The sequence below is a fragment of the Oryx dammah genome, unplaced genomic scaffold (genome assembly GCF_014754425.2).
Source record: "Oryx dammah isolate SB20612 unplaced genomic scaffold, SCBI_Odam_1.1 HiC_scaffold_23, whole genome shotgun sequence".
NCBI lineage: Eukaryota > Metazoa > Chordata > Mammalia > Artiodactyla > Bovidae > Oryx > Oryx dammah.
Window position 1 is genome coordinate 110582010 of NW_024070207.1, and position 23931 is coordinate 110605940.

General features: G+C 38.0%; 1 protein-coding gene across 2 annotated transcripts; it reads right to left on the reverse strand.

Moving 5' to 3' along the window:
- Positions 1 to 576: 576 nt before the first annotated feature.
- Positions 577 to 23893, reverse strand: CUNHXorf58 (chromosome unknown CXorf58 homolog). Of its 2 annotated transcripts, none has more exons than XM_040266649.1 (7): positions 20064 to 20468; positions 18093 to 18187; positions 17558 to 17669; positions 10618 to 10749; positions 5140 to 5369; positions 2581 to 2743; positions 577 to 1617 (listed from the first exon to the last, which is right to left on the reverse strand). In XM_040266649.1, exons 1-7 carry the CDS (start codon positions 20136 to 20138, stop codon positions 1444 to 1446), a joined length of 981 nt encoding a protein of 326 aa, XP_040122583.1. In that variant the 5' UTR covers positions 20139 to 20468; the 3' UTR covers positions 577 to 1443. The 2 variants fall into 2 exon arrangements, with proteins under 2 accessions (XP_040122583.1, XP_040122584.1); XM_040266650.1 differs by lacking the exons at positions 2581 to 2743; positions 5140 to 5369 and adding exons at positions 21161 to 21296; positions 23758 to 23893 and having other exon boundaries at positions 676 to 1617; positions 20064 to 20160.
- Positions 23894 to 23931: the final 38 nt, after the last annotated feature.

Consider the following 23931-nt stretch of genomic DNA (forward strand, 5'->3'; position numbering starts at 1 on the left):
AGATGCTTTACCATCTGAGCCACCAGGGAAGCCTGATTATATTGTTTAATGTAAGTTAAAAGAATCGATAGAAGACACTCTCAGTCTGGCAGCTGATGCTAGTTATGCCTTAATATCCATTATCCCTTTCTTTTATAACAGTAGAATCTTAGGTGGGTACATAACTGCTCCACATAGCCTCCCTTGTAGCTAGGCATTATGATGGGACAAAGTCATATCACAGCTAATAAAATATGAGAAATGGGTGCCGTTAAACATAAAGAATCTGTCCTTTGACTTTTTCCTTCATCTTGTTATCTGAAATGTTGCTGGTTTTGCTACTGCACATACTGTGAATGGACTGGATCTGATATGCATTTGATTAGATGAGAGACTGCTTCCCAACTTAATGAATGAGAATATGTGTGACTCATGAGGACAAATTATGTCTTCTATTCAACCAGTGTCCAGTACAAGCTCTGAAAACAAGATTATCCATCCTATTTTTAGAAATCAAATGAGGATATATTAATATTGAAGTGTACACACATGTTAAATATATTCTAGTGGGAATTATATATATTTACTCCAATATTCTTTATCATTTAAGAGAATGTTTTAATAGAGACTGAGATCCATTTATAGGCTGCTTTGCCTGAGTTAAATCAGGAATCAACCTTCACATTTTAAATAGTAAGCAAAATCAAAAATTATATTTTTAAAGTACAATAAATAATGCACTTTGTTTAATTTCATAGCCTTAGGTAAGGTTTGATATAATCTAATAGCTTGGACCACCACAAGAATTCATTAATTGGTACTATATCAGGAATGAGAATTTATCAATTCAAAAGGAAATTGATAGATGTTACTCAAAATAGTCTTTATACTTAAAAATAAAGTACAACAGTGAAGCACATGCAGCATTCAGTCCCAGGTGTTTTCAATGCTCAATAATAATTATGTATGCTATGTCATGCCTTCTACAGCAACAAATTCATTATTATTTTTATTATAATTCAGAATGGGTCAATCACAAGCTGTTCTGTAAAAACAACATGCTATTAATAAGAAAAAAAGACACTGGAGGCTGACTCAAGAGCAGCCTTTTATTCTGTGAATTCTAATATTTATGCTAAGCATGTCCTGTTCAGATATTTTTTTTAATGAAGGAAAATAAAAATTGAATTAAAGTTCCAGAGATAAAATTCTCACCATTTCTTGAAGAAAATCTTATACAGCTAGTTTGAGGGCACCTATTTGAAATTATTATTAAAATTCTGTCAGTAAAAAAATACCTGTACCTATGGTAATACAGAAAGGGCTTTAAAATCTGTCACACATTTGCTTAAGAGAGCATACTGAGCACTTGTATATATTTTGTTTTCCTTTAATGCACATACTCATTTATAGACAGACAAGCAGATTGTGGAATAAGTTGGTTTTCTGTCAATTAGCTGTGCATTAAAATGATGGAGAGTTATTAATAAACAAGTCTTGACACCAGGCAAATAATTCCTTTTCCTCTTTTTCCAATTCGTCATCTGACAGTTCTTTAACTTTCACAATGTCAAAAGTTGGGGCGGAGAAGACAACTGTCTCTTTCTGCTTTGCGTCTGGTATGTCCATTTTTGGTTCCTAGGTAGAATTATAAATAAAAATGGAAAGTGTTTTATAGTTGGTTTCTACTATTTTATGTTTTCATACTTGACTGTTCATACTTAACCTCATCTGAAAAAAAAATTATAGCAGATTTTTAGAAAACTATGAAGGAAACATGAATACATGTTCATTGAAAATATTCTTGAAATGCAGTATACTGAAGCTGACTTTCCACACTATAGCTCTTAATAAGTGTAGATAGAAATGACTTCCATTTTGAGAAACGCACCATTAGAGATGTGCTGAATCAACAGTGTCAATATACAGAAACAATTGGGCTTTTTGCCAACTTACACTGATGTGGAGCCAAAATGGCTGGTATTTATCAGAATAGCTATTTAAGAATTTTTAAAACATGTGTTACCAAGAGGAATGTAACTTTATACCATCTAAAGTGAAGTGAAGTCACTCAGTCGTGTCCAACTCTTTGCGAACCCATGGACTGTAGCCTACCAGGCTTCTCAGTCCATGGGATTTTCCAGGCAAGAGTACTGGAGTGGGTTGCCATTTCCTTCTCCAGGGTATCTTCCTGACCCAGGGATTGAACCTGGGTCTCCCACATTGTAGGCAGACCCTTTACCCTCTGAGCCTAAAGTGAAAGTGAAGTCTCTCAGTCTTGTGTGACTTTTTGCAACCCCGTGGACTGTAGCCCACCAGGCTCCTCCGTCCATGGGATTCTCCAGGCAAGAATACTGGAGTGGGTTGCCATTTCCTTCTCCAGGGGAATCTTCCCGACCCAGGGATCGAACCCTGGTCTCCCGCACTGCAGGCAGACGCTTTAACCTCTAAGCCACCAGGGAAGCCCTGAGCCTAAAGTATATACCAAATGTATGTTTCATTCGTGAATTTGTAGATTAGGAAAATTCTACCTAAGGAAGTAGAATTACCTACAGTTTGAATATTGTCCAAAACAATGAATTCAGTACAAGTTAAACTTACAGATCCCACAGAAGCATTTTTTTCTTTAGCCATCTTATAAACTCTTTTCATTTTTTCAACTTTCATTAGAGCTTGTTTGGATCGACGACCCAGAAGTCTAATTTGACTTTGCTGTTGGTAGGGCCGATATAAAGGTTGAAGACTTGATAAGAATAAAGGAGACCTAGAAAACATTTGTAGTATAGACAGAAAAATTGCACAAAATAAAATTTACATGTAAAACAAGTTCTAACTTTTATTAAAGCGCCCTTTAGCAACTATATCATAAACCTCAGTGCTTGGAGCAATATTGCATGTAAGTATTTAGGCCAAAGTTATCATTTTTGCTTGAGTTACACAGCATAGTTCTTTTTCACTTATGAAGGTGTATGCTGATGTTCCTGCTTAGTCGCTTCAGTCATGTCCGACTCTGTGCGACCCTATGGACAGCAGCCTGCCAGGCTCCTCTGTCTATGGGATTCTCTAGGCAAGAGTACTAGAATGGGTTGACATGCCCCCCTCCAGGGGATCTTCCCGACCCAGGGATCAAATCCAAGTCTCCTGCATTGCAGGCAGATTCTTTACTGCTGAACCACCAGGGAAGCCCATGAAGGTGTATAGATGATGTTTATGATGATGATAATGAAAATTACAAAATGTGGTATCAGTTTAAAATCAGTTTTCCTGGAAAACACCATGTAATAGCCATTTGACTCTTTAAAAAACATATACTATATATGAACACCAACAAGTACTAAATTTCATAATGGCTGAAACAAGTTGTTTATATCAGTGTTGGAACCAGACATGGTTGGTGCCATGCTGTTAGTTCCCTTGGCCATAGGGCACATATACCCAACTTCCAACTGTCAGCATTGGCTTCATTTACTCTGAGAGCTTTCTTATGGAAACAAGAGCCCATGTGCAGGGAAAGTGTCCCAAAATTAATACCTCCCCTCCTAAGTTACCCTTCACCAGTGACTGATGGGTGTTGGTATATAAATATCCCAACTCCCTTTCCCTCAGTGGGATAACTTCAGTTGCATGTTCTACACTGGCTAGGTCATTCCCAGTAAGGATTAAGCTTGTTACCCACAGTAACAACTTGCTCGATAACACACACTGTTTTGGCTGGTGGCCCTTCCCTGTTTCACTTTTCTATCCCTTGAAATGACTTAGCACAACACCCACTCTCATCGATGGTTCCTGGGATCACCTCCGAACTAAACTACTCATACTCTAATCCTTACCTCAGGGTTTGCTTCTTGGAGATCCCAAACTAAGACTGCATTCAAAGGAGTTTTTATGAAAGTACTTTCCCCTCTTCAGTTGATTTAGAATATGATTACTTATTTGGCTTTTTAAGTGACTCATTCTTGGATAATCAGTAGCATGAGTCTAAATAGCAGGGAGCCTACAGTTATATATGGTGGCAGAGAAAATTACATCATTTATTTGACCTTGGTGGTAATAGGGTTAAGTCCCCTATTCAATGCTTACATGGATAAGTTAGAGAAAATCTATTTCATGATGACAGACTGTGCCCTACACTAGGCCATCTGTCTGGCAAATGTACAGCCTTGATCATAAAATAAATGGGATAAATCATGTTATTGGGTCAACACCCACTCATCTCTACTCCTTGAAAAAAACCCAATGTGTTTGCCTGACAGTGGGTCACCGGTGTCTTTTCATGTACTAAAGCAGTATTTTTATTTCAGATACAGCTGTGTGAAAAGAGACTACCAACAGGTCCTCTTCAATCTTATTATTTTCTTTTTCTTAAGAAAAAAGCTTAATTTGTAAACAAGATGGGCTAGGTGAGATTTGGTAATGGAAAGAAAAAAGAATATAATTGGTGTAGTCATAGTCTGTCCATGTTGTTTCAGATCATAATACAGTCTATTTTGCTATGACATGTTTTTCTATAATGTGAACTGGCTCACATGTTATTGGTAAAGAAGGGAATAATGTCACTGCAATTTATATGCAATTTATCCTCTGCAAAGGGAGCCAGAATAGCAAGACTAGAATTATAACCTTCAGCAGAAAAGGAAAATGTTTTCCTCTGTGCAGCATGGGCAATGAGAGCCCTTTTGGTTGCATGTATGAAAATAACAATAACACTGGCACCTAGTGCTCTCTCCCCATAGAGCCCCCCAAACACACACAATCTACCCTTACTGCCCTCCACCATACTTTCTGCCTTGCATGGTTCCTGGTTTGTGGCAGGTTGCACTGCTTCTTATCTCTACTTAAAAGGTCACCACAGTGGTCCAGCGCTCCACTTCCATCTGTACTGTCTCAGTGCCCACTACTTCCTCTAATTAAAGAGTTACCAGTATTTTCACTCTACATTTTTGATATTTGCTCTGGTGGCCTGTCTGGTTATCTCCCCAGGTACCAAATGTTCTTTTTGCTAGTGCTCTGTTTACAAAGTTGCATAAAATTTGAGCAATCTGCTCCAACCCATTTTTTTCTCACACGCTCTGTTATCATCTTTCCTGAGCTATTTGGCAGAATGTGAACATTTCCAGAAATTCCCCTAGTACTGTAACTCCAGTGAAGTACCACTTTTACCTAACTTCAGAAACAATCTGTAGCTGGTGCTGACGCATCTCTTCTGTTTTTGGTCTTTGTAATAGATACTTCATTTCTTTTTTTAGACGTTTTGAGATTATTCCAGACTCAGCATAATCAACTATGTCATACATTATCATTGTCCTGGGAATGTTTTCGAGGCTTAATCTTCGCCAACAGTTATTTCTGCCACCAGAAGATGCAGGGATCTCATCCAGATGACTGGAATACTATATGAAAAACAACCAAGCATGATTGGCTGTGGTACTCCAGAAGTTTTTAGGCACATTTCCCAAGAATCCAGTCAAATGCTACTTCATCCAAAAAGCATTCCCTGACTCCATTTCTAGACTGTATTGAGATCACTCTTCTGTGCTGTTATTACTGACTACTCGATGTTCTAGCTACCTATGTATGTTTTAGCTCCCCTGCTGTGGCAAGGCAGGATCCCTGTCACATGGTATTGTGCACATAGTACCACACTCACTGAATATTTAATGCCTAAACACTAAATCTTTAAGGTAAATATAACTCAGAAAAAATTGAAAATAGTGGTATGATCTACATACCTGGCAATGCGTGTTCATGACATGCTTGCATTGAAAGCACAAACCTTTTGAGAAATAATTAGTTCACCTCTGGTGCTAAGTGGTGAATTTCATTATTTTTATGTGGAGTATTTGTGGAAATCCCGCTTTTCTTTTTTTACATTTAAAATATCAAATTAGGAATTTAAAATGTATATATAATCAATTCAACCTTATAAATGTTCATTTAAGAGACAGGAATAGGGCAGGAGAAACTACTATGCTAGGCATTTAGGGTATCTCTCTCACATACACATACCCCCCCTCTCTCTTGCATTCTCTAACTCACACACATACAAGCAGTCCTCCCTTTGCATCCTTTAGGCTTGTACAAATTTCAATTACCACCATTTAGCAAAATAAGCTTAGTCCTTCAACAACACAGTTCAAATTTCACCTACCACAGTATAGCTGAATTAAATGCATAAAGTACAAACTCTGTTGCTAGCTCTTCAATGCATAGATTACTACAGAAATAATAGGTGTGCGTGATGGTAGACGACAAATCATATCACTTTTTTCAAAGTGTGACAGTGATTGGACACTGTGGATCTGCTTTTTAGTTCACACACAGACAGCAAAGTATGTAACTGTGTTGTCTCTTTGTGTCCCAGTGATAAACTCATGTGACATTTTACCAATAAAAATAATCAAACGAGGTAAGAGTCCAACAAAGAAACAAAAAGTGGTAAAGCTGGAAGTGAAATTCAAATTAAATGTAAACAGAGTTCTAAAAGAAACAGGTGACCATGGAGACGTTGACACTTTCATCATTCAGGAGACTGCAGCTATGCTGCAAGAGGGACTTAGTGAAAGTGAACTTATCCACATAGATGGGGAATGGCAATGATGGGAAGGGTAAAGTTTTCTTAGAGGAAGTAATGTTGGCAAAAAAGAAACCTCATATTAAAGGAGCCCTGAAATATTTCAGAACACTTCAAGTACAAAGTATAGGGAATTCCCTGGTGGTCCACTAGTTAAGACAGTGCTCTCACTACCAGGAATCCGGTTTTGATCCCTCATCAGGGAACTAAGACCCTGCAAGCCAGGTGGAGAAAAAATGTACAAGGGGTAAAATATTGACGGGTGATGCAAACTCAGGAGTATGACAATTTTCCAGGGCATAGAGAAGATGCTCACTCCTTATTGTAAATTATATGAGAATAAAGCGGCAAGCACTGTTTAAATGACTCTTGATAAACTAGCTTTTCTACAGGTTTTTTTGAGAGTCACATCTCTTATAATTCACCGGTTTAAAGTATATAATTCAATGGTTTTTAGTATATTTTAAATGATAAGCTTTTTACAAAGAAGTAAAACATTTTAAATTCTGGATGTTTCTAATGTTTTAAATTACAGTGTACTAAACAAATGTTTTGCTTTTTTTATTTTCCTATATAATTATAACATAGAGTAAGGGAGTTTTTAATGTTTTGATAAGGTTTTTTTAAAGGCACAGAACAATCACGATTTTTCCCATTGATGATTAAATTTGGTTTGCATGGTTTCAGCTTTCATGGTCATTTTTATGACCCTGTACTACCATGCAAAGTGAGGACTGCCTGTACATTTTATTTCCTGAGAGTGGAATGGCAAAATGGGTAAACATCTCAGACCTGTCAATGATTTGCTCTGTACTTATTAACTATATGACCTTGGGCAAGTTTTAAAAAAACTCATTAAAGTCCATTTTTCTCATCTTTTAAAGGGTCACAAAATTTACAAACTTGAAGGTTAAAGCAGATAATATGTATTTAAAGAGCTAGAAACAAGGCTGTGTCCATAAAGGACTCAATAAATGCCAGCAATCATCATATCTCTTTCAATGTCTATCTGGGAACTTCTTTCTGTGACACCAGTCCTTGGCATAGCCACAGTTTGCAAGGATGTGACCCACATCATTCACAAAGATAGTTGACATTCCCAAGCTCTACTTCTTCCCTGGTTCAGTTCTCTAATCTTCTAGGTTATGGCTCTAAAAGGAAGAAAACACAACTGGGAATCTCTAAAGCACTGCATTAATTTCATGTTTCACATGGAAGCAACTCTGAGTGAATAGTTAAGGCCATATATTACTACTATTATTAGTAGTAGCTAGAATTTTGGGATCCCTTGTTTCTTTAGAACTTATAAAACAGGGGTTATAATAGTATCTACTTCTTAGGGTTCTTATGAGAATTGGAGTATTACATCAGCATTTGCTATTATTACTATTCAGGTTTCTGGTTTAAGTTCCCTGATTCAGCACTGCTGTCAGACCAGTTATGCAAACTAGAAACCTAGGAGCCATGTTGGACACCTTCTTTTAGCTTACTTCTCTGTTCCCAAGGCCCACTGCTTTTATTCCCTAATTATCTTCTGCATCTCCAGCTTCACTTCCCTAAACCAAGATACCACCATCTCTCCTAAAATACTGCAGGAACCTCCAAACAAGGAGACAGTTCTTGCTGTCCTCTAATCCCTTATCTACATTGCAGCCAGACAGATCTCTTCAAGTATTAGATTAGATCACCTCATTTCCTAAGATACTGTACCAGCTTCTCACTGCATACAGTATCAAAGAAAAGAAATAAACACCTTACTATGGTCAAAAGCCCTGTATGATGATCTTTTGCCAGCCCTCCAGGCTGACAGCCCTCCACACCTTCTGCGCCCTCCCTTCTCCAGGCCCACAAACTCTTTTTCAGGCCCTGCAGTTCATCCTACCACAGAGCCTTGCCTGGGGTGCACCACCTGGAGGCTGTGACACATTGTTGACTGCCTGCCTATCAACCATTCCCCAACTCCTTTGCTTATGGAGCCCTGGTTTATTTATTTATTTTTTACGTTTAGAACAGACACAAGCTCTGGGAAGGAAGGCCTCAGAATATGAACCGTGATTGTCCTACATCAATTATAGGAAAATGATCCCATTCCCCTTTACAGTGATTGGTTTAGGGGGAGCATGTGATCCAGTTCTGACTAAGAAGATCTGAGAAGAAGTCTGCTGGGGGATTCTGGGAAAGATTTTTCTTCTTGAGATAAAGAGGAAAAGATGCTGAGTCTTCTTCCTGCCTTTGAGTATAGGTGAGGATGTGCTAGTCATCTTGTCACTGTGTGAAGGAAGCTGAAAGGACTGTAGAGAAGCTGGCTAAGAACCCTGATATCCTGGAGTTGTGGCACTAGCTATTCCATGATGCTCCTGTTCAGAGACGTTCTAATGTGAGAAAATAAATGTCCTTCATTGTTTAAGCCTCTTGTGGTTGCAGATATTCTGTTAGTTGTAGCAGAAAGCACCCAAACAATAATAGATCCCTTCCTTACTAGGTCAAATCTCTATCATGTACTCTTTTTAGCACCATGCATTTATTTTTTATTTTTCAATTTTTTGTGTTGAGATAAAAATTCACATAAAATTTACCATTTTAAAGTATAAAATTCAGAGTGTGTAGTAAATTTATGATATATATCACTCCTAATTCCAAAATATTTCCATCACTCCCAAAAGAAACCCCACATTCCTTAGCTATTACTCCCCAGACACAATAAGCCACATATTATATGATTCCATTAATATGAAACATTCAGAATAGGCAAATTCAGAGAGATGGAAAGCAGATTAGTGGTTGGTAGGGGCTGGAGTGAACGGGGAATGGGGGAATCCACTTAATGCATGTCAGGTTTCCTTTGGGGTGACAAAAAGGTTCTTAAACTAGATGGTAGTGATGTTTGCTGGAATCAAGATTGCCGGAAGAAATATCAATAACCTCAGATATGCAGATGACACCACCCTTATGGCAGAAAGTGAAGAGGAACTAAAAAGCCTCTTGATGAAAGTAAAAGAGGAGAGTGAAAAAGTTGGCTTAAAGCTCAACATTCAGAAAATGAAGATCATGGCATCTGGTCCCATCACTTCATAGGAAATAGATGGGGAAACAGTGGAAACAGTGTCAGACTTTATTTTTTGGGGCTCCAAAATCACTGCAGATGGTGACTGCAGCCATGAAATTAAAAGACGCTTACTCCTTGGAAGGAAAGTTATGACCAACCTAGATAGCATATTGAAAAGTAGAGACATTACTTTGCCAACAAAGGTCTGTCTAGTCAAGGCTATGGTTTTTCCAGTAGTCATGTATGGATGTGAGAGTTGGACTGTGAAGAAAGCTGAGTGCTGAAGAATTGATGCGTTTGAACTGTGGTATTGGAGAAGACTCTTGAGAGTCCCTTGGACTGCAAGGAGATCCAACTAGTCCATTCTAAAGGAGATCAGCCCTGGGTGTTCTTTGGAAGGAATGATGCTAAAGCTGAAACTCCAGTACTTTGGCCACCTCATGCGAAGAGTTGACTCATTGGAAAAGACTCTGATGCTGGGAGGGATTGGGAGCAGGAGGAGAAGGGGATGGCAGAGGATGAGATGGCTGGATGGCATCACCAACTGGATGGACGTGAGTTTGAGTGAACTCCGGGAGTTGGTGATGGATAGGGAGGCCTGGCATGCTGCAGTTCATGGGGTCGCAAAGAGTTGGACACGACTGAGTGACTGAACTGAACTGAACTGAACTGATGATTGTACTTAATGCCACTGAATAGTACACTTTAAAATAGCACATTTTGCATTTGGAGAAAAGTCTAGGGTGGTAAGTGAAGCTGTAACTTCTATACATGACATTACTATTTTTAAAAAAGGATCTATTGGGCTATCTGCCTGGTGAGATTATGCAACTATTTCTTTTTTGTTATTATCCTTTCTTGTATAAAAATAAAATAATAACAAATCTGAAAAAAATACAATTTTATATTGTGTGTATTTTACCACAATAAACTAATGTATAATTCTTACTTCCTGGAAGAAAGGGTCACAAGGCTTATTTTGCTGTTGTTTGTTTTAAATATCCAAATCTAAATTTCTTACTTGCATGTAATCTTTCAGGGTGACAATATCTATGTCATCAGTTATTTTGAACTTCTGGAAAAGACGTTCATCTTCCTTAATTTGATGATAAAATTTCTTTCTCCCCATTATTTTGTAAGCATCAGCCTCAGCCTATAAAGAGAAAAGATTTACTTTTAAAATACTAATATAATAGCAATAACTATCAGCACACATTTTACATATTTTTGAGACAAATCCATCAAATATTGTTCCTTTCTTCTAGTAACTTGCTGTTCAATAAAAAGACTGTACTTACAAAGAAAAGATTATGTAGATTTTAAACCACTTAAAATCTGTTTCTATAACCATATCTACATAGTTTTCAAATGCAGCGAGAGGAGTAGCAGAGTTTACAATCCCCAGAGGACCAGTCTTTTTTTTTTTAATCTGTTTTTCCCCCTTAAAAAAACATTATTTTCCTTTAAAAAGCAAAACAAACCTCTAACGTCATTCATGCTGTCAATGCAGAGAAAGCCTATCTGGTTATTAAACAGGTTGCCCTAGGAACCGCAATGAAAGGTACCGGGGCCAGCTCTCTTTTATGTGGTAGTTAATACGTCGCCCCCAAATGGAAACATGTATGCTTCAGAGTGCTCAGACCTCCCTTTCCTTCAGGCTCTTCTCGGTAGCAAAAGAGCAGCAAACAAAGGGTTTTTTCCTCTCCCAAATGTCAACATTTTGTTGACAAGACCTGAGAGTGCAGAGATAGAAGAATCACAGAAAACATGAAGGCTCAAATCCTGTCTAGCCATATTTGCTTCATACCTTTTCATGTATACCTGTCCTTGTGCTAAGAGCTATACATAGACTGTGAATAGAGACTTCAGCGCTCTCCACCCTCCTCCCTACTCCGCCATAAGTATGTGCTGACTCTTCTAATACATATTTATATTACATATCCATGCTTCTGGCCACAGAGATTATGCTTATGTGAAGGGAGAGTGGCATAGATGAAAATTCAAGCATCGTTAGATTCCAGATCAGTTTCTTTTTTCCTTTGTATCTCAAAATGTGATACTGTGAAAGTGTGGGAACTCTGTTTTCATGCTGATATTAGGCTATAGGATAGAGACAGGATTGAAACTCAGAATCTCTGTTCTTTTTACTTACACAAAATAACAGGAAGCCTTAATGTATTTCTTATTTCCATTCTCACTTTTGTTATCCAGAATATTTCCTATGTATTTCTTTATTTAAATTGCAAAGCATAGAACACAGACACATGGGGAAAATGAAAGAAAATATTCAAATGGTTGTAGTTTGATTCCAAATGCACTAAATCAAAGGCATAGAAACAGTTTACTAAAAATGTGATGGAACCTTCCTTTAGGCAGATCATTTTCATTTTCCCTTTCATTAGTTTCCTTAAACACTATGCATCTAAAGAAAAGGCAGTATAGTGGCACATATCTCCATTATGCTTTCTTGCATAATGGGGTTCTAATTCTCATCCTCACAATGACACTAAAGGTAAAGGCAATAGTTGTACACTGAACAGGTCTGAAAACCATATAATTTCTGCCTTGAGAATTTCTTTAGTAGATATAAATGTATTTTACTTTAGTTCAGGTTACTTAGAAAAGGTATTTCTGGGACTTCCCTGGCTAAGATTCTGTGCTCCCAAGGCAGGGGGCTCAGGTTCGATCCCTGGTCAGGGAACTAGATCCCACATGTCGCAACTAAGACCCAGTGCAGCCAAATACGTAAACACATATTTTAAAAAGAGATAAAAAGTATTTCTTGTCAGTTCCTCCCTACTCTACTCCACTCAGCCACCACCACCAATCTCTCCAAGCCCCAGTTTCCTTATTCGTATGGCAGCTCAGCTGTGTGGCTCAGGTGGGTCAAGCCCATTCCAGTCTCTCAGCCAAAAAACAGCACCTGGCAGCACAGGTCGGGCTTGTTGCCCAGCTGTGTCAGGGGTTTGAAAAAAGTTTGCCCTCCAGTGGCCAAGATGTTCTTTCTCAGACATTGGGTATCTATGGCCAGGTTCAGAAAATCCTTCTGGGTAGGAAGGGATAGGAATGAAGAAAAAAGGAAGAAAGGAGAAAAGAAAGGGGTAAAATTAGGCAAGGATTCCACGAGAGCAGCCAATCAAGACTAGAATTCTAGAGGCAGGTTCCATTCTTAATGGGTGACTCAAAGGGTCAGAGGGCTGTTGTTTTTGTTATTTTTTAGTCCCTAAGTTGACTCTTTGCAACCCCATGGACTGTAGCCTGCCAGGCTTCTTTGTCCAAGGGATTCCCCAGGCAAGACTACTACAGTGGGTTGCCATTTCCTTCTCCAGGGGATCTTCCCAACCCAGGGATTGAACTTGAGTCTCCTGCATTGGCAGGCAGATTCTTTACCACTGAGCTACCAGGGAAGCCCAGGTCAGAGGGGGGCATCTCTAAATTTGATACCTCTCCTGGTAGCTAGCATAGCTGTGGCCCAGAAGACCCCACAGCCTTGTGGCTACTTGCTGGCCAAGATCTACAGTTGGGCTTGTTAAGTTACTCTCATATCTCAAGTCACTTCCCTCCTTGGCTGGAAATTCTCACTCATGAAGGTAGTAATAAATGCTCAGGAACAGGGTATCTTGGTTTAGAAAAGTTCAATTATATATAAGCTCAGAATTAATAAAACCACCATCACTACTAAGATTGTTTCAACCCTGAAGTGTGCACAGTACGGTGGAACATTGTTTCAACCCTGAAATGTGCACAGTACAGTGGAACATTGTTCCACCCTGAAGTGTTCACAGTACAGTGGAACGTTGTTCCACCCTGAAGTGTGCATAGTACGGTGGAACGTTGTTCAACCCTGAAGTGTGCACAGTACATTGGAACATTGTTTCAACCCTGAAGTGTGCACAGTATGGTGGAAATATGAAGTGTTCAAGTCTCAGTTCTGGCTCTGACAAGCCTCTCCAAGTTCCAGCTTCCACACAGGAAAAATGGGAATGACACGTACCTCATCAGAGTTATCAGGGGGCCACATAAGAAATTTAGTAGGGTTTCTGACTCAGAAGTGGTTAAGAACACAGTACTGGAGTCAGGCTCACTTGGTCTTGATGTCAGTTCCTTCACTTTGTAGTTGTGAGACCTTAGGCAAGTTACTTAATATTTTAAAACATGAAGACAGTAACAGAATCTACATTCTAGAATTTATGAGAATTAAATGATAATGTGCTTAAAATGTTTAACATCATAGTTGATGGTGCTCAATAAGGGCAGCTATTATTAACGATGTTTTTCCCTTTTACATAAACATTCAATCCTCAAAAAGAACAGGGATTTTCAATTTAACAATTGCTGCATGTTAAGGAATTGTCAACTACCCAGAGGTGTCTAGGTCATGGGGGAGGGCACCTTTATGACAGTGCTTGTTAAACTATATTGTGCCTAGAATCACCTGGGGGTCCTGTTAAAATGCACCTGTTGATTCAGTGGGTGTGAGGTGGGGCCTGAGAGCCTGTGTTTCTAATAAGCTCCAGGGAATGCCATTGCTGCAGGTCTGCAGATCACACTTTATTTTATATTTAGTTTTAAAGACTGTTTGGTTTTTGTATAGTTTCCTTTCTTTGCAGACCACATTTTGAGTAGCAAGGCTTTAGAATATTCTAGTTGGTGGATTACTATATGACAACCCTGTGTAGATAAGCATTGCTCTGGAAATAGATCATTGAAGAAGGTAAATGAAATTAGATCTTTTTTATACACATGATGATTCAATTGTTCTGGCACCATTTAAAGTGCCTTCAAACCTTTGATAAAAATCAACTGATTATACATGTGTGGGTCTATTTTTGAATTATCTTTTCTGTTTCATTGATCTACATGTCTGTCTTTTTGCCATCATTATAGCGTCAGGATTACTGTAGTGCTTTAAGTCTTGAAATCAGGCAGGGTAAATTGTCTAATTTTGTTTTTCTTCTCTAAAGTAGTTTAGGCTATTCTATATCCTTTCACTCGTTTTTGCTTTTGCGTGTGACAGTGTGTTTGTAAATACATGAGAAAGGCTGTGGGAAAATCATAAGGAAATGAAACTAGAAATGGATATAAGAACGAGGGGAAAGATGGAACAACAAAAAAGAATTGGTGAAACTCCCCTCCTTCATAAATGAACTTAGATTAAACATCTGAATGGACTAAAACTGACTTACTTCTTTTACATTAAGAAATAAACTTAATAAAGTTGCAGCAGTTTGCTCAAGACATAGTGTCTATTATACATTCAAAGAGCAAAATAATTCAGTGACCTCAGAGTCACTGAAATTTCCATTTCTACAGGTTTTCTACTAACTATGAATCCAAATAGTGCCAGAGTTTCTTCTGAAGCTGAACTAAAGGGTAAAAGGAACCCTAAACTGTTCAAGTTAGGTATGTTCTGACCATTTACAAGCCTTTATAATATTAAGTGAAAAAAGCTGAATAGTATAATCTCATTTAAAAAATAACAAAATTTTTAGCAATATATTTTTATGTAAAAAATGAAGGATATACAACAATTAACAGTGATCATCTCAGGTGAGTAAAAGCTGCAGCACAAAGAAGAAAGGTATATTTTCCTTTTTAAAGAAATCTCTGTGCTATTTCCTTTTTTTCAACAGTTACTTTGTAATTAAGATAAATTTAAGTTACTGTACAGCATTTTTAAGTGGAGAGTGAAAAAGTTGGCTTAAAGCTCAACATTTAGAAAACGAAGATCATGGCATCCGGTCCCATCACTTCATGGGAAATAGATGGGGAAACAGTGGAAACAGTGTCAGACTTTATTTTTTGGGCTCCAAAATCACTGCAGATGGTGACTGCAGCCATGAAATTAAAAGACGCTTACTCCTTGGAAGAAAAGTTATGACCAACCTAGATAGCATATTGAAAAGCAGAGACATTACTTTGCCGACTAAGGTCTATCTAGTCAAGGCTATGGTTTTTCCAGTAGTCTTGTATGGATATGAGAGTTGAACTATGAAGAAGGCTGAGTGCCAAAGAATTGATGCTTTTGAACTGTGGTGTTGGAGAAGACTCCTGAGAGTCCCTTGGACTGCAAGGAGATCCAACCAGTCCATTCTGAAGGAGATCAGCTCTGGGATTTCTTTGGAAGGAATGATGCTAAAGCTGAAACTCCAGTACTTTGGCCACCTCATGCGAAGAGTTGACTCACTGGAAAAGACTCTGATGCTGGGAGGGATTGGGGGCGGGAGGAGAAGGGGACGACCGAGGATGAGATGGCTGGATGGCATCACTGACTCGATGGACATGAGTCTGAGTGAACTCCGGGAGTTGCTGATGGACAGGGAGGCCTGGCGTGCTGCGATTCATGGGGTCGCAAAGAGTCAGACACGACTGAGTGACTGAACTGAACAGCATTTTAATGCCTTGTAATATATGCACAGTGCTTTGCAGTCATGGACTCTGAGCTTCTCATTTGCAGCAGCCTGGGCATAGCAGGGTCTGCTAGGAACTGTCTTGGGAAAACGTAAGTTCCTAAAAAAGCCCCATTTATATAACCTCAGAAAAGCAACAACTGATGACATTTTATAGGGACAACTATAAGCTTATTCTGTAGATATATGTGATATGAATTTATCTCTGGAATGGAGAATAAATATATACTTTTGCAATTGAAATCATTCTATTGATATATAAATGAACAAATATTAATGTTGCTGAAACACCATATTCCCCATGAAACCACTAGTCCTTATGCTACATTTCTGAAGCCAAGCTAAATTTTCTCTGATATTGCCTGAGAAGACATAGAAAAGCAGTCTCTTTTCCTTTTCTAATATTCTGCAGAGAATAAATGTTGCACATGCTAGATCTGGTCAGAAACTGCCAGGGTGTGTGGTCTTTTATTCTGAATACATGCCAGTACTGATAATTTCAGGTGGGTCATACCTTTCATGTAAAATATTTCAGAAGTCTACAAGAAAATAACCTTTGATATATGGTTTATAAAAGGCTAAATATGAGAATGTACCCTTTCTTAAAAAAATCAATTATAGTCATGTATAAGGGTCAAAGGAATAAAACTTTTGTTGTAGATCCTTGCTATTAAAAATATGGTCTAGCGACTTCCCTGGTGGTCCAGTGGTTAAGAATCCACCTTGCAATGCTGGGGACACAGGTTTGATCCCGGGTAGAACTAAAATCCCACATGCCTTGGAGCAACTAAGCCTGAGTGCCACAACTAGAAAGTCAGTGGTGCAACAAGATCCCAAGTGCTGTAACTAAGACCCAGTGCAGCCAAATAAATATTTTTTAAAAAATGTGGTCCATGGATCAGCAGCAGTTGTAGCACCTGGGAACTGGGTAGAAATTCAGAATCTCAGGCTTCATCCCAGATTGACTGAATCAGAAACTGTATTTTAACAAGATCAGGTGAGTCCTATGCATAGACACAATTGTGATGAATAGTCATGAAAATAAGAAGTATAAGAACTCATGTAAAAAAGGATAAATATTTTAAAAGTTCCTTTTCAATACTCTAGCGCACTTTTTCTAAACAGGCTATCAGAGTCAAAGAGATAATGATAAAATGCCATTAAAACAAAATTATATCAAATGTTCTACATAATTAAAAATAAAAATATTTAACAATATAATTATAACAAACATAATAAACATTATTAATATAATTAATAATAAAACTCCTGACCAATAATTCACTGTAATTCATTATTAACAAATCAAAATTTTCATACAAAGAAAACTGATGGGTATTTTCTAGGTCTTTATACAAGTACTTCATTCCAAATATCTTTTTTTAGCTAATAAGCCAAGACACTTTGAAACATGATGCTTAAAAAATACTACCCGCCTGCTGGGCTGTTTAATGGTGAAATAATGTAGTCTGTATACTTTGAGTGCAATTCAGATATCACAGAGATTTTAAGAAGCTAAATTAACACAAACTCTACATCATGAAACATCACCTCACTTGATGGCTTTAAAAATTTTTTTCCGCTGAAATACTTATAACCATGGCCTTCAGTGTGAAGAAAAATTTTAAATACGATGAAAGGTGGAAATATTTCGCCACTAAATCTGAAATAAAGACCAAAATTAGTCATTTGGTATCAGACTTGGGACTCAGTTACTTCTTCCTCTTGTACTTAGGATCATTCACATAGTTTCTTACATGCAGGTTAAAGGCTATACCAGAGCATGAAAAGAACTAGTAATGAAACGGATCACAAAGGATGAAAGAGCCCCACTTTGGCATGTGTGCTCACAACTATTCTCATACGTGTGTCAGAATGAACACATTATAGAGATGAGAGCTACTCTCAAGGCAACTTTTGGCCTGAGAGAGTCATGCCTTGGCTTCTTCACATAATAAATGTAAATAAGAACAAGACACTTAAGTTGTAATTATAACATGAGAAGTTATGAAGACTTAAGAAAATAAATTTCTAAGGTTTCTTCATACTAAGTACTTCTTGAAATGAATCTGCATAAAAACATTACCTGAATCTAACTTTACACTTCATGCAAGGATCTTTAACAAGCTCAGCCTCTAAGGGGCTCACTTTCTTCAAAATTTCATGTGTCACGTGATGTTCCTGAAATAGATGATGGTGCTGTCAATGGAACACAGTACCCTGCCCAGACACAATTTACTGGAAACAACACAGGAGGCATGGTAAAGTGAAAGTACACCAGACTTGGTATTCTAAAGATCTGAGTTCTAGTCTTGGCTCCCTCACTTATCATCTGTGTCACCTTGAGTCACTACTTTATCCCTTTGGCCTCCAAGTTTGGGTATGTATCCCTCCTTGAGATCCCAGGCACTGTTCTTTCCCTAAGACAGCACTTTTCACAATGTGCTGTAACTAACTATAAATGTGTCTGTGTTTTCTACTAGATTGTAAGCTTCATGAAGGCAGGGGCCATGTATTTCTTTTTTACCATTGTATTCCTAGTATCTAGTACAGTGCCTGGAACACAGCAGGTACTAAATAAGTATTTGATGTTGAGTGAATCACTGTAAAATGAGAATAATAATAGAAATGGTACTAGATTTTAAGCACCTTTTATATACCACACTACATTAGGTATCTTATACACATAAATATTTGAATATCATCATTCCCATTTTACAGATGAGCATGCTGAGGCTCTGGGAGTGTCTGTAACCCATTCAAAGGCATAAAAGTAGTAAGCAGAGAAACCAGGACTCAAACTTAGATCTGTTTAATTCTAAAGCCCCCATTTCCTCCCCCCTATGATCCTGCCCAACCTTTATGCCTATGACAATCACATAAAAATGTATACTACAGGGCTTTTCAAATGACAAAGCATTATTAATGTAATGTATTGCAGTAACTTGAAGTGTTAGGTTAACAGGTTAAAAAAGACTTTCTTTCTTTTTTTCTGTTACTAAAAGAATCTAAAATTATGACAAACCAGCATTACAATAATTAAATACATGTTCCACATGTGAAGACAATAGACAATGGACCTGAAGTGTCACAGGTTTACCTGAGTGGGTTTTCTCTGAGGTATTCTGCTTTTGCTGACATCAGAAATGGGTCTGTAGGTCAGATGGTGAGAAAGTGTACACATTTCTCAGCATTTATCTTTTTTTCAGAACTGCTAAAATTCCCTTAATGTGACTATTACTAATTATAGACTACTGTAATCACAGGTGATTTTATTAGGAGAATATTAGGTACTATATGAAAGAAGGCTTAATACTCTGCCAGGGTTGCCAGAGTTGTTTCTTTGGGGAGTGGGGGGATGTGCATCTTTTTGTTTGTTGGTTTGTTTTTATTCAAATAGGACTATATTATTCATAATGTGCTGCACTTGCCTTGTTTACTAATGAGATATTTTAGCTGCCTTCTATTGCAGAATCATATGCAACGCTGCAAGGCTTAACAGTATGAAAGTATCAACATTTATTTAACCAGTATTCTATTGATGGACATTATAGGGTTTATTTTCTTTGCTGTTATAACAATGCTGCAATGAAATTATATATATATTGTAGAATGGATTCCTAGAAGTAAAACTGCTGGGTGGACAGTAAAGGCACTTTTAATTCAGAGATTTTTAGCGTTGTAAGATCACTGTCTCACATCTTCAAATAAGGAATGGAATTTTAAAAAATCACATTGGTTTCAGAAAAGAAACAATAGTTACTCAGGTCAAAAGTAAATCCATGTATACCTGTGGCTGGTTCATGTTGATGTATGGCAAAAACCATCACAATATTATAAAGTAATTATCCTCCAATTAAAATAATTAATTTAAAAAAGTAAATCCAGAAATATCCATTCAGGGTTAACCAAAGAAGAAATCCCACAATCCCCTGCAATATGATTAGATTCAAAGAGAAGAGATTTTAAAAGGCTATATATTCTATCTTATTTAACACATCTTTTACCTTGATAAGTAATTATATCTGTCAGAGCAAACAAAAAGCAAAATACATACCGCTGCACAAATTGTATGCTTAAGGAGTTGAAACACAGTTTTGTCAAGATGAGATAACCAAGCTTTCTGTATCATGTGAGCCGAAACATCTTTATTTCTGAGAGGAAACAAAAGAGCTTAAGATTTGTGAAGTAGTTTTCATTTTCCTAAAATCTTGGGGAACTCTGATTTTATGCTTCCTCATTTTAGACCCCCCACCCCCCACCCTAAGTCTGACTTAATGAGGAACATTTGGATGTGGTAATTAGAACTGGTCATCTGTAGAATCTAGTCAGAATGAGGATATGAAATACTTGAGAATATTTCCCTTGAGATTAAAAAAAAAATCCTGGTAAAACTTTATCATCAAAAAAATGTGCTTTCTAAAAACATCCATGACCTAAAATTATTCCATTAGAGCTAGTTCTTAAAAACATTGTCCAACTAGTTCAAATGCTAAGAAAACAGAATATAGAATATGTGAAGTTACAGGAGGGCCAATATTCTTCTGGGAGCAGATGACCATGCCCTAGAAAAAGAAATTCCCTTCTCTGATCTTTGTCTGAGCCAGTCTCATCCCAGTCAGGAGGTCAGAGCATCATTCTACTTTGATCATGTCCCAGCACTGGCAGATTGTAGGAATCTCACTCTCCAAGAATTGCCCCCTACAACACTATCATTACCCCTCACAGGGTTACATGCAAAGAGAGGTACTCCTGTATAGTGTCGCTGCTGGCTGGCAAAGTGCAGACTACAAGATGTAGAGCAGAAAAGTCCTGAAGTATGGAAACAAACCCTTGAATAGTAGCTGATGCCATCTATTAACTTTCTGCAAATTTCTTACCTTATTCCAGTTGCTACTTCCTCACTTACAAAATGTGGTAACAAGACTGCATCACAAGGTTGTGTTAAGATCAAAGACATGTGTGTTAACATGCTTTGTCAATTATGAAATACTGTAATTACAATAATTATTATTCAATTCAAAAGTAATTTTAAAACACACAAAAAACCCCTCTAATTTACAAAACAAGAAGTGTTGGATGTTAGCTGGGTAAACACCATATGGAAACTGTCCAGTTGTAGAAGATGATACAAGGCAAAAGATGGCTACTTACTGTTGTTTTTCCTTTGTCTTTACAGTATTCGAGAAATGTACTTTGTGACCTTTTCCCAAGTGTAGATTATCTGATTTTGGGACACCAGTAACTGGTATCTTCAGGGAATGACTCATTTTCTTCACAATGAAATACTCTGAAAGTATATAAATTAAACATTTGAGGTCATAATCTATGTTATTACACTGTTTGGATGAGACTCAAGTTCCATATAATTGTTAGGCTAATTCCAGAGCACCTGAAAAAGGAAGGTTTCATAGATTTCAATGTTACTTACCTCCTTTGTGTGCTACAAGAATTATGAGGTATTTAGGAAAGACAGTGGATCTACCCATAGCCTTTTAATTGGTCTCCTGGTCTCCAGTCTCTTCATCCTCTACACTGCAGCTGGAGTTAACTTCTCAGAGTAATAATCCAACCTTATCACTCTTCAACTTAAAATCTTTCAGGGACACCTCATTTCCTCCAAAAAAGTACAGACTCCTTAGAATCGTGTGCAAGTCTTTTCACAATTGAGCTCCATTCTCTCTCTAATCTCAAAATACCAACTTTCCACTAGCATTCCTCTCTATACTCTACGAGAATAAGAATTTCTTACCAAAGTCAGTGTTTTACAACTTTGTGCTGATGATCATGCCATTTCCTCTACCTGAAACAACTTTCCTACTGTCAGCAAACATCAATTCACCCTTCAAGATCGAATCTAAGTGATGGCTCTTCTCTGAAGTTTTCCATCGTCTCCTTTTTACAGAACTACTCACTACTGTCTTCAAGGTTCCATAATACTGTATATGTTTTTCTTTCACAGTACTTCTCATATGCACCATAATTTGATTTCTTGGCTGTCATTCCAACATGTTGGTTGAAGGCAGGAGGCATCTTGCTATCCTTGGAATCCCCAATGCACATCAGAGTGGAAGGTTTTTATATGCTTTCTAAAAACTTTTCATCCTGGTTTTATCATGGAATAGCTGTGAGACTTTGGGCAAGTCCCTTAACCTCTCAGTAACTCAGTTCCCTCTCTGGTAAAGTGAGAGGATGTGTAATAAGTGATCTGATTCTACCTCTGATTTTCTATCCCTTACACATTACTCCAATTTGGATGCAGCTCCCAAATTCTTAGTCACTGCTGAGTGTCTTGTACTAAACCAGGGTCTCTTAATCTTTTCTTTTGGTGTCATGGATCCCTATGGACAAACCCCTTCTAAGAACTATGTTTCTTAAAATACATAATATAAAATATATGGGATTATGAAAGACTCTAATTATCTTGAAATTATTGTCAAAATATTTTCAAAGACAAAATTCTAGAAATGGGTCTTCTTTATGCATTAAACAATATGAGAGCTCTGTACTTGTGAAGTGGTAATAAGTAGAAACAATATTTCAAGAAATTTGTAACACGATATGAAAATACTGTGTTTTCTATTGATGACAAAGTCACAGGTACGGCTGATACTACTGTGGTTTGTTACCTACATATAATTGAAAGAAATGCTAAAGTTCAGGTAGAGGTTTGGGAAAATAAAGTTGCAATTTTTTCCCAAGTTCACATACTCCTTGAATTAAGACTTCCTGCCCTAACTGATCACTTATAAGTCACACTTTTATATACATATGACATTCCATTACTGAGGCAGAGCCTTCAGAGTCTCAATATTTCTCCTTAGAAATGGGGATGGTGATGGCTTGGAATACACTGATCTCTTGAAAAAGAGAAAAGCAGTCCTTAACATCCAGGAGCTGGCCTGGCATTCACAGCTGGGCTTAGGTGTTAACCCTGGCTTCCTACTACCACCCAACCCAGAGCAAAGCCCTGCTTCCTTGAACCCGCCCCCAAATCACCCAACCAAAGCCCAAACCCTAGAATAAATCTTTCTAACACTCTCTTACTCAGATGCCCCACTGTTTCCCAAGGTGTGCGTTTTCCTAGCAGCTGCAAGAAACAAACCCAACTTGTTCAACTACAGATGTGTTCCTAGTGGTCTTTGGCTGGAGGGCAGGGACACAGCACCACAGAAATCCCCCAAATCTTCTAGATGCATGCCTGGATGGGCTTACACTTGCTATGGGGTTAGATGTGAAATACTGAACGAAATATTATAGGAAACACAACCCCATTATGAGCCACCGTGACAGTTGTTGAGGTGAGACCACAGGCTTTAAAGGTCGACTAGGTAGATTTGGATCCTGACTTCCCACTTTCCTTCTCTGTGGCCTTGCACCTATTCTCTGTGCTTCAGTTTCTTCATCTACTAGATGCGGAATAATAACCGTGTCCACCTACTTGGGTTGTTGGAAAGAGAAGACAATATATGTATGGAGTTTAGGTAAGAGCCGGGCATAGAGTAAACGCTGTTGCTTGTTGCTATTCTTGTCAATAAGATAATTATTACCATTATTACTTATTTCTATTAGTATTAAGGGAACAATAGTTGATTCCCAGTAAGAGACAGAAGCTTAAGTATTTTAAAGAAGAAAAAAAAATTTCATGGTCTTTCGAGATGAAAAGATGTGGCAAATCAGTTTAAATTTAAAATCTTAAAACTGTCCCGCCCAGAGTGGGGAAAAAAAACAAACACCACACAAGTAAAAACCTTTTGTGAGGTAAATCCAGGCCCCAGAGGTCGGCGGTTTGCGTCTGCGAGGCTTTCGATGCCGCCCGAGGCCTGACGAGCGCCCCCACCTGGCGGCCTCCGCACACAGGGTTCTCAGCCTACGCCGCCGGGCGTCCAATCAGCGCGGCGAAGGCCGATTCCCGGCGCTGCGCG

What these genes read in the sequence shown, in the direction of transcription:
- CUNHXorf58 (XM_040266649.1), bottom strand. Translation starts at nt 20,138, where the DNA reads ATGATACAGAAAGCTTGGTTATCTCATCTTGACAAAACTGTGTTTCAA. An exon ending in AAGTGTAAAGTTAGATTCAG is followed by an intron (nt 17,670 to 18,092) that starts GTAATGTTTTTA and finishes TCTTTATTTCAG; the next exon opens with ATTTAGTGGCGAAATATTTC. An exon ending in TTTTAAAGCCATCAAGTGAG is followed by an intron (nt 10,750 to 17,557) that starts GTGATGTTTCAT and finishes TTCTCTTTATAG; the next exon opens with GCTGAGGCTGATGCTTACAA.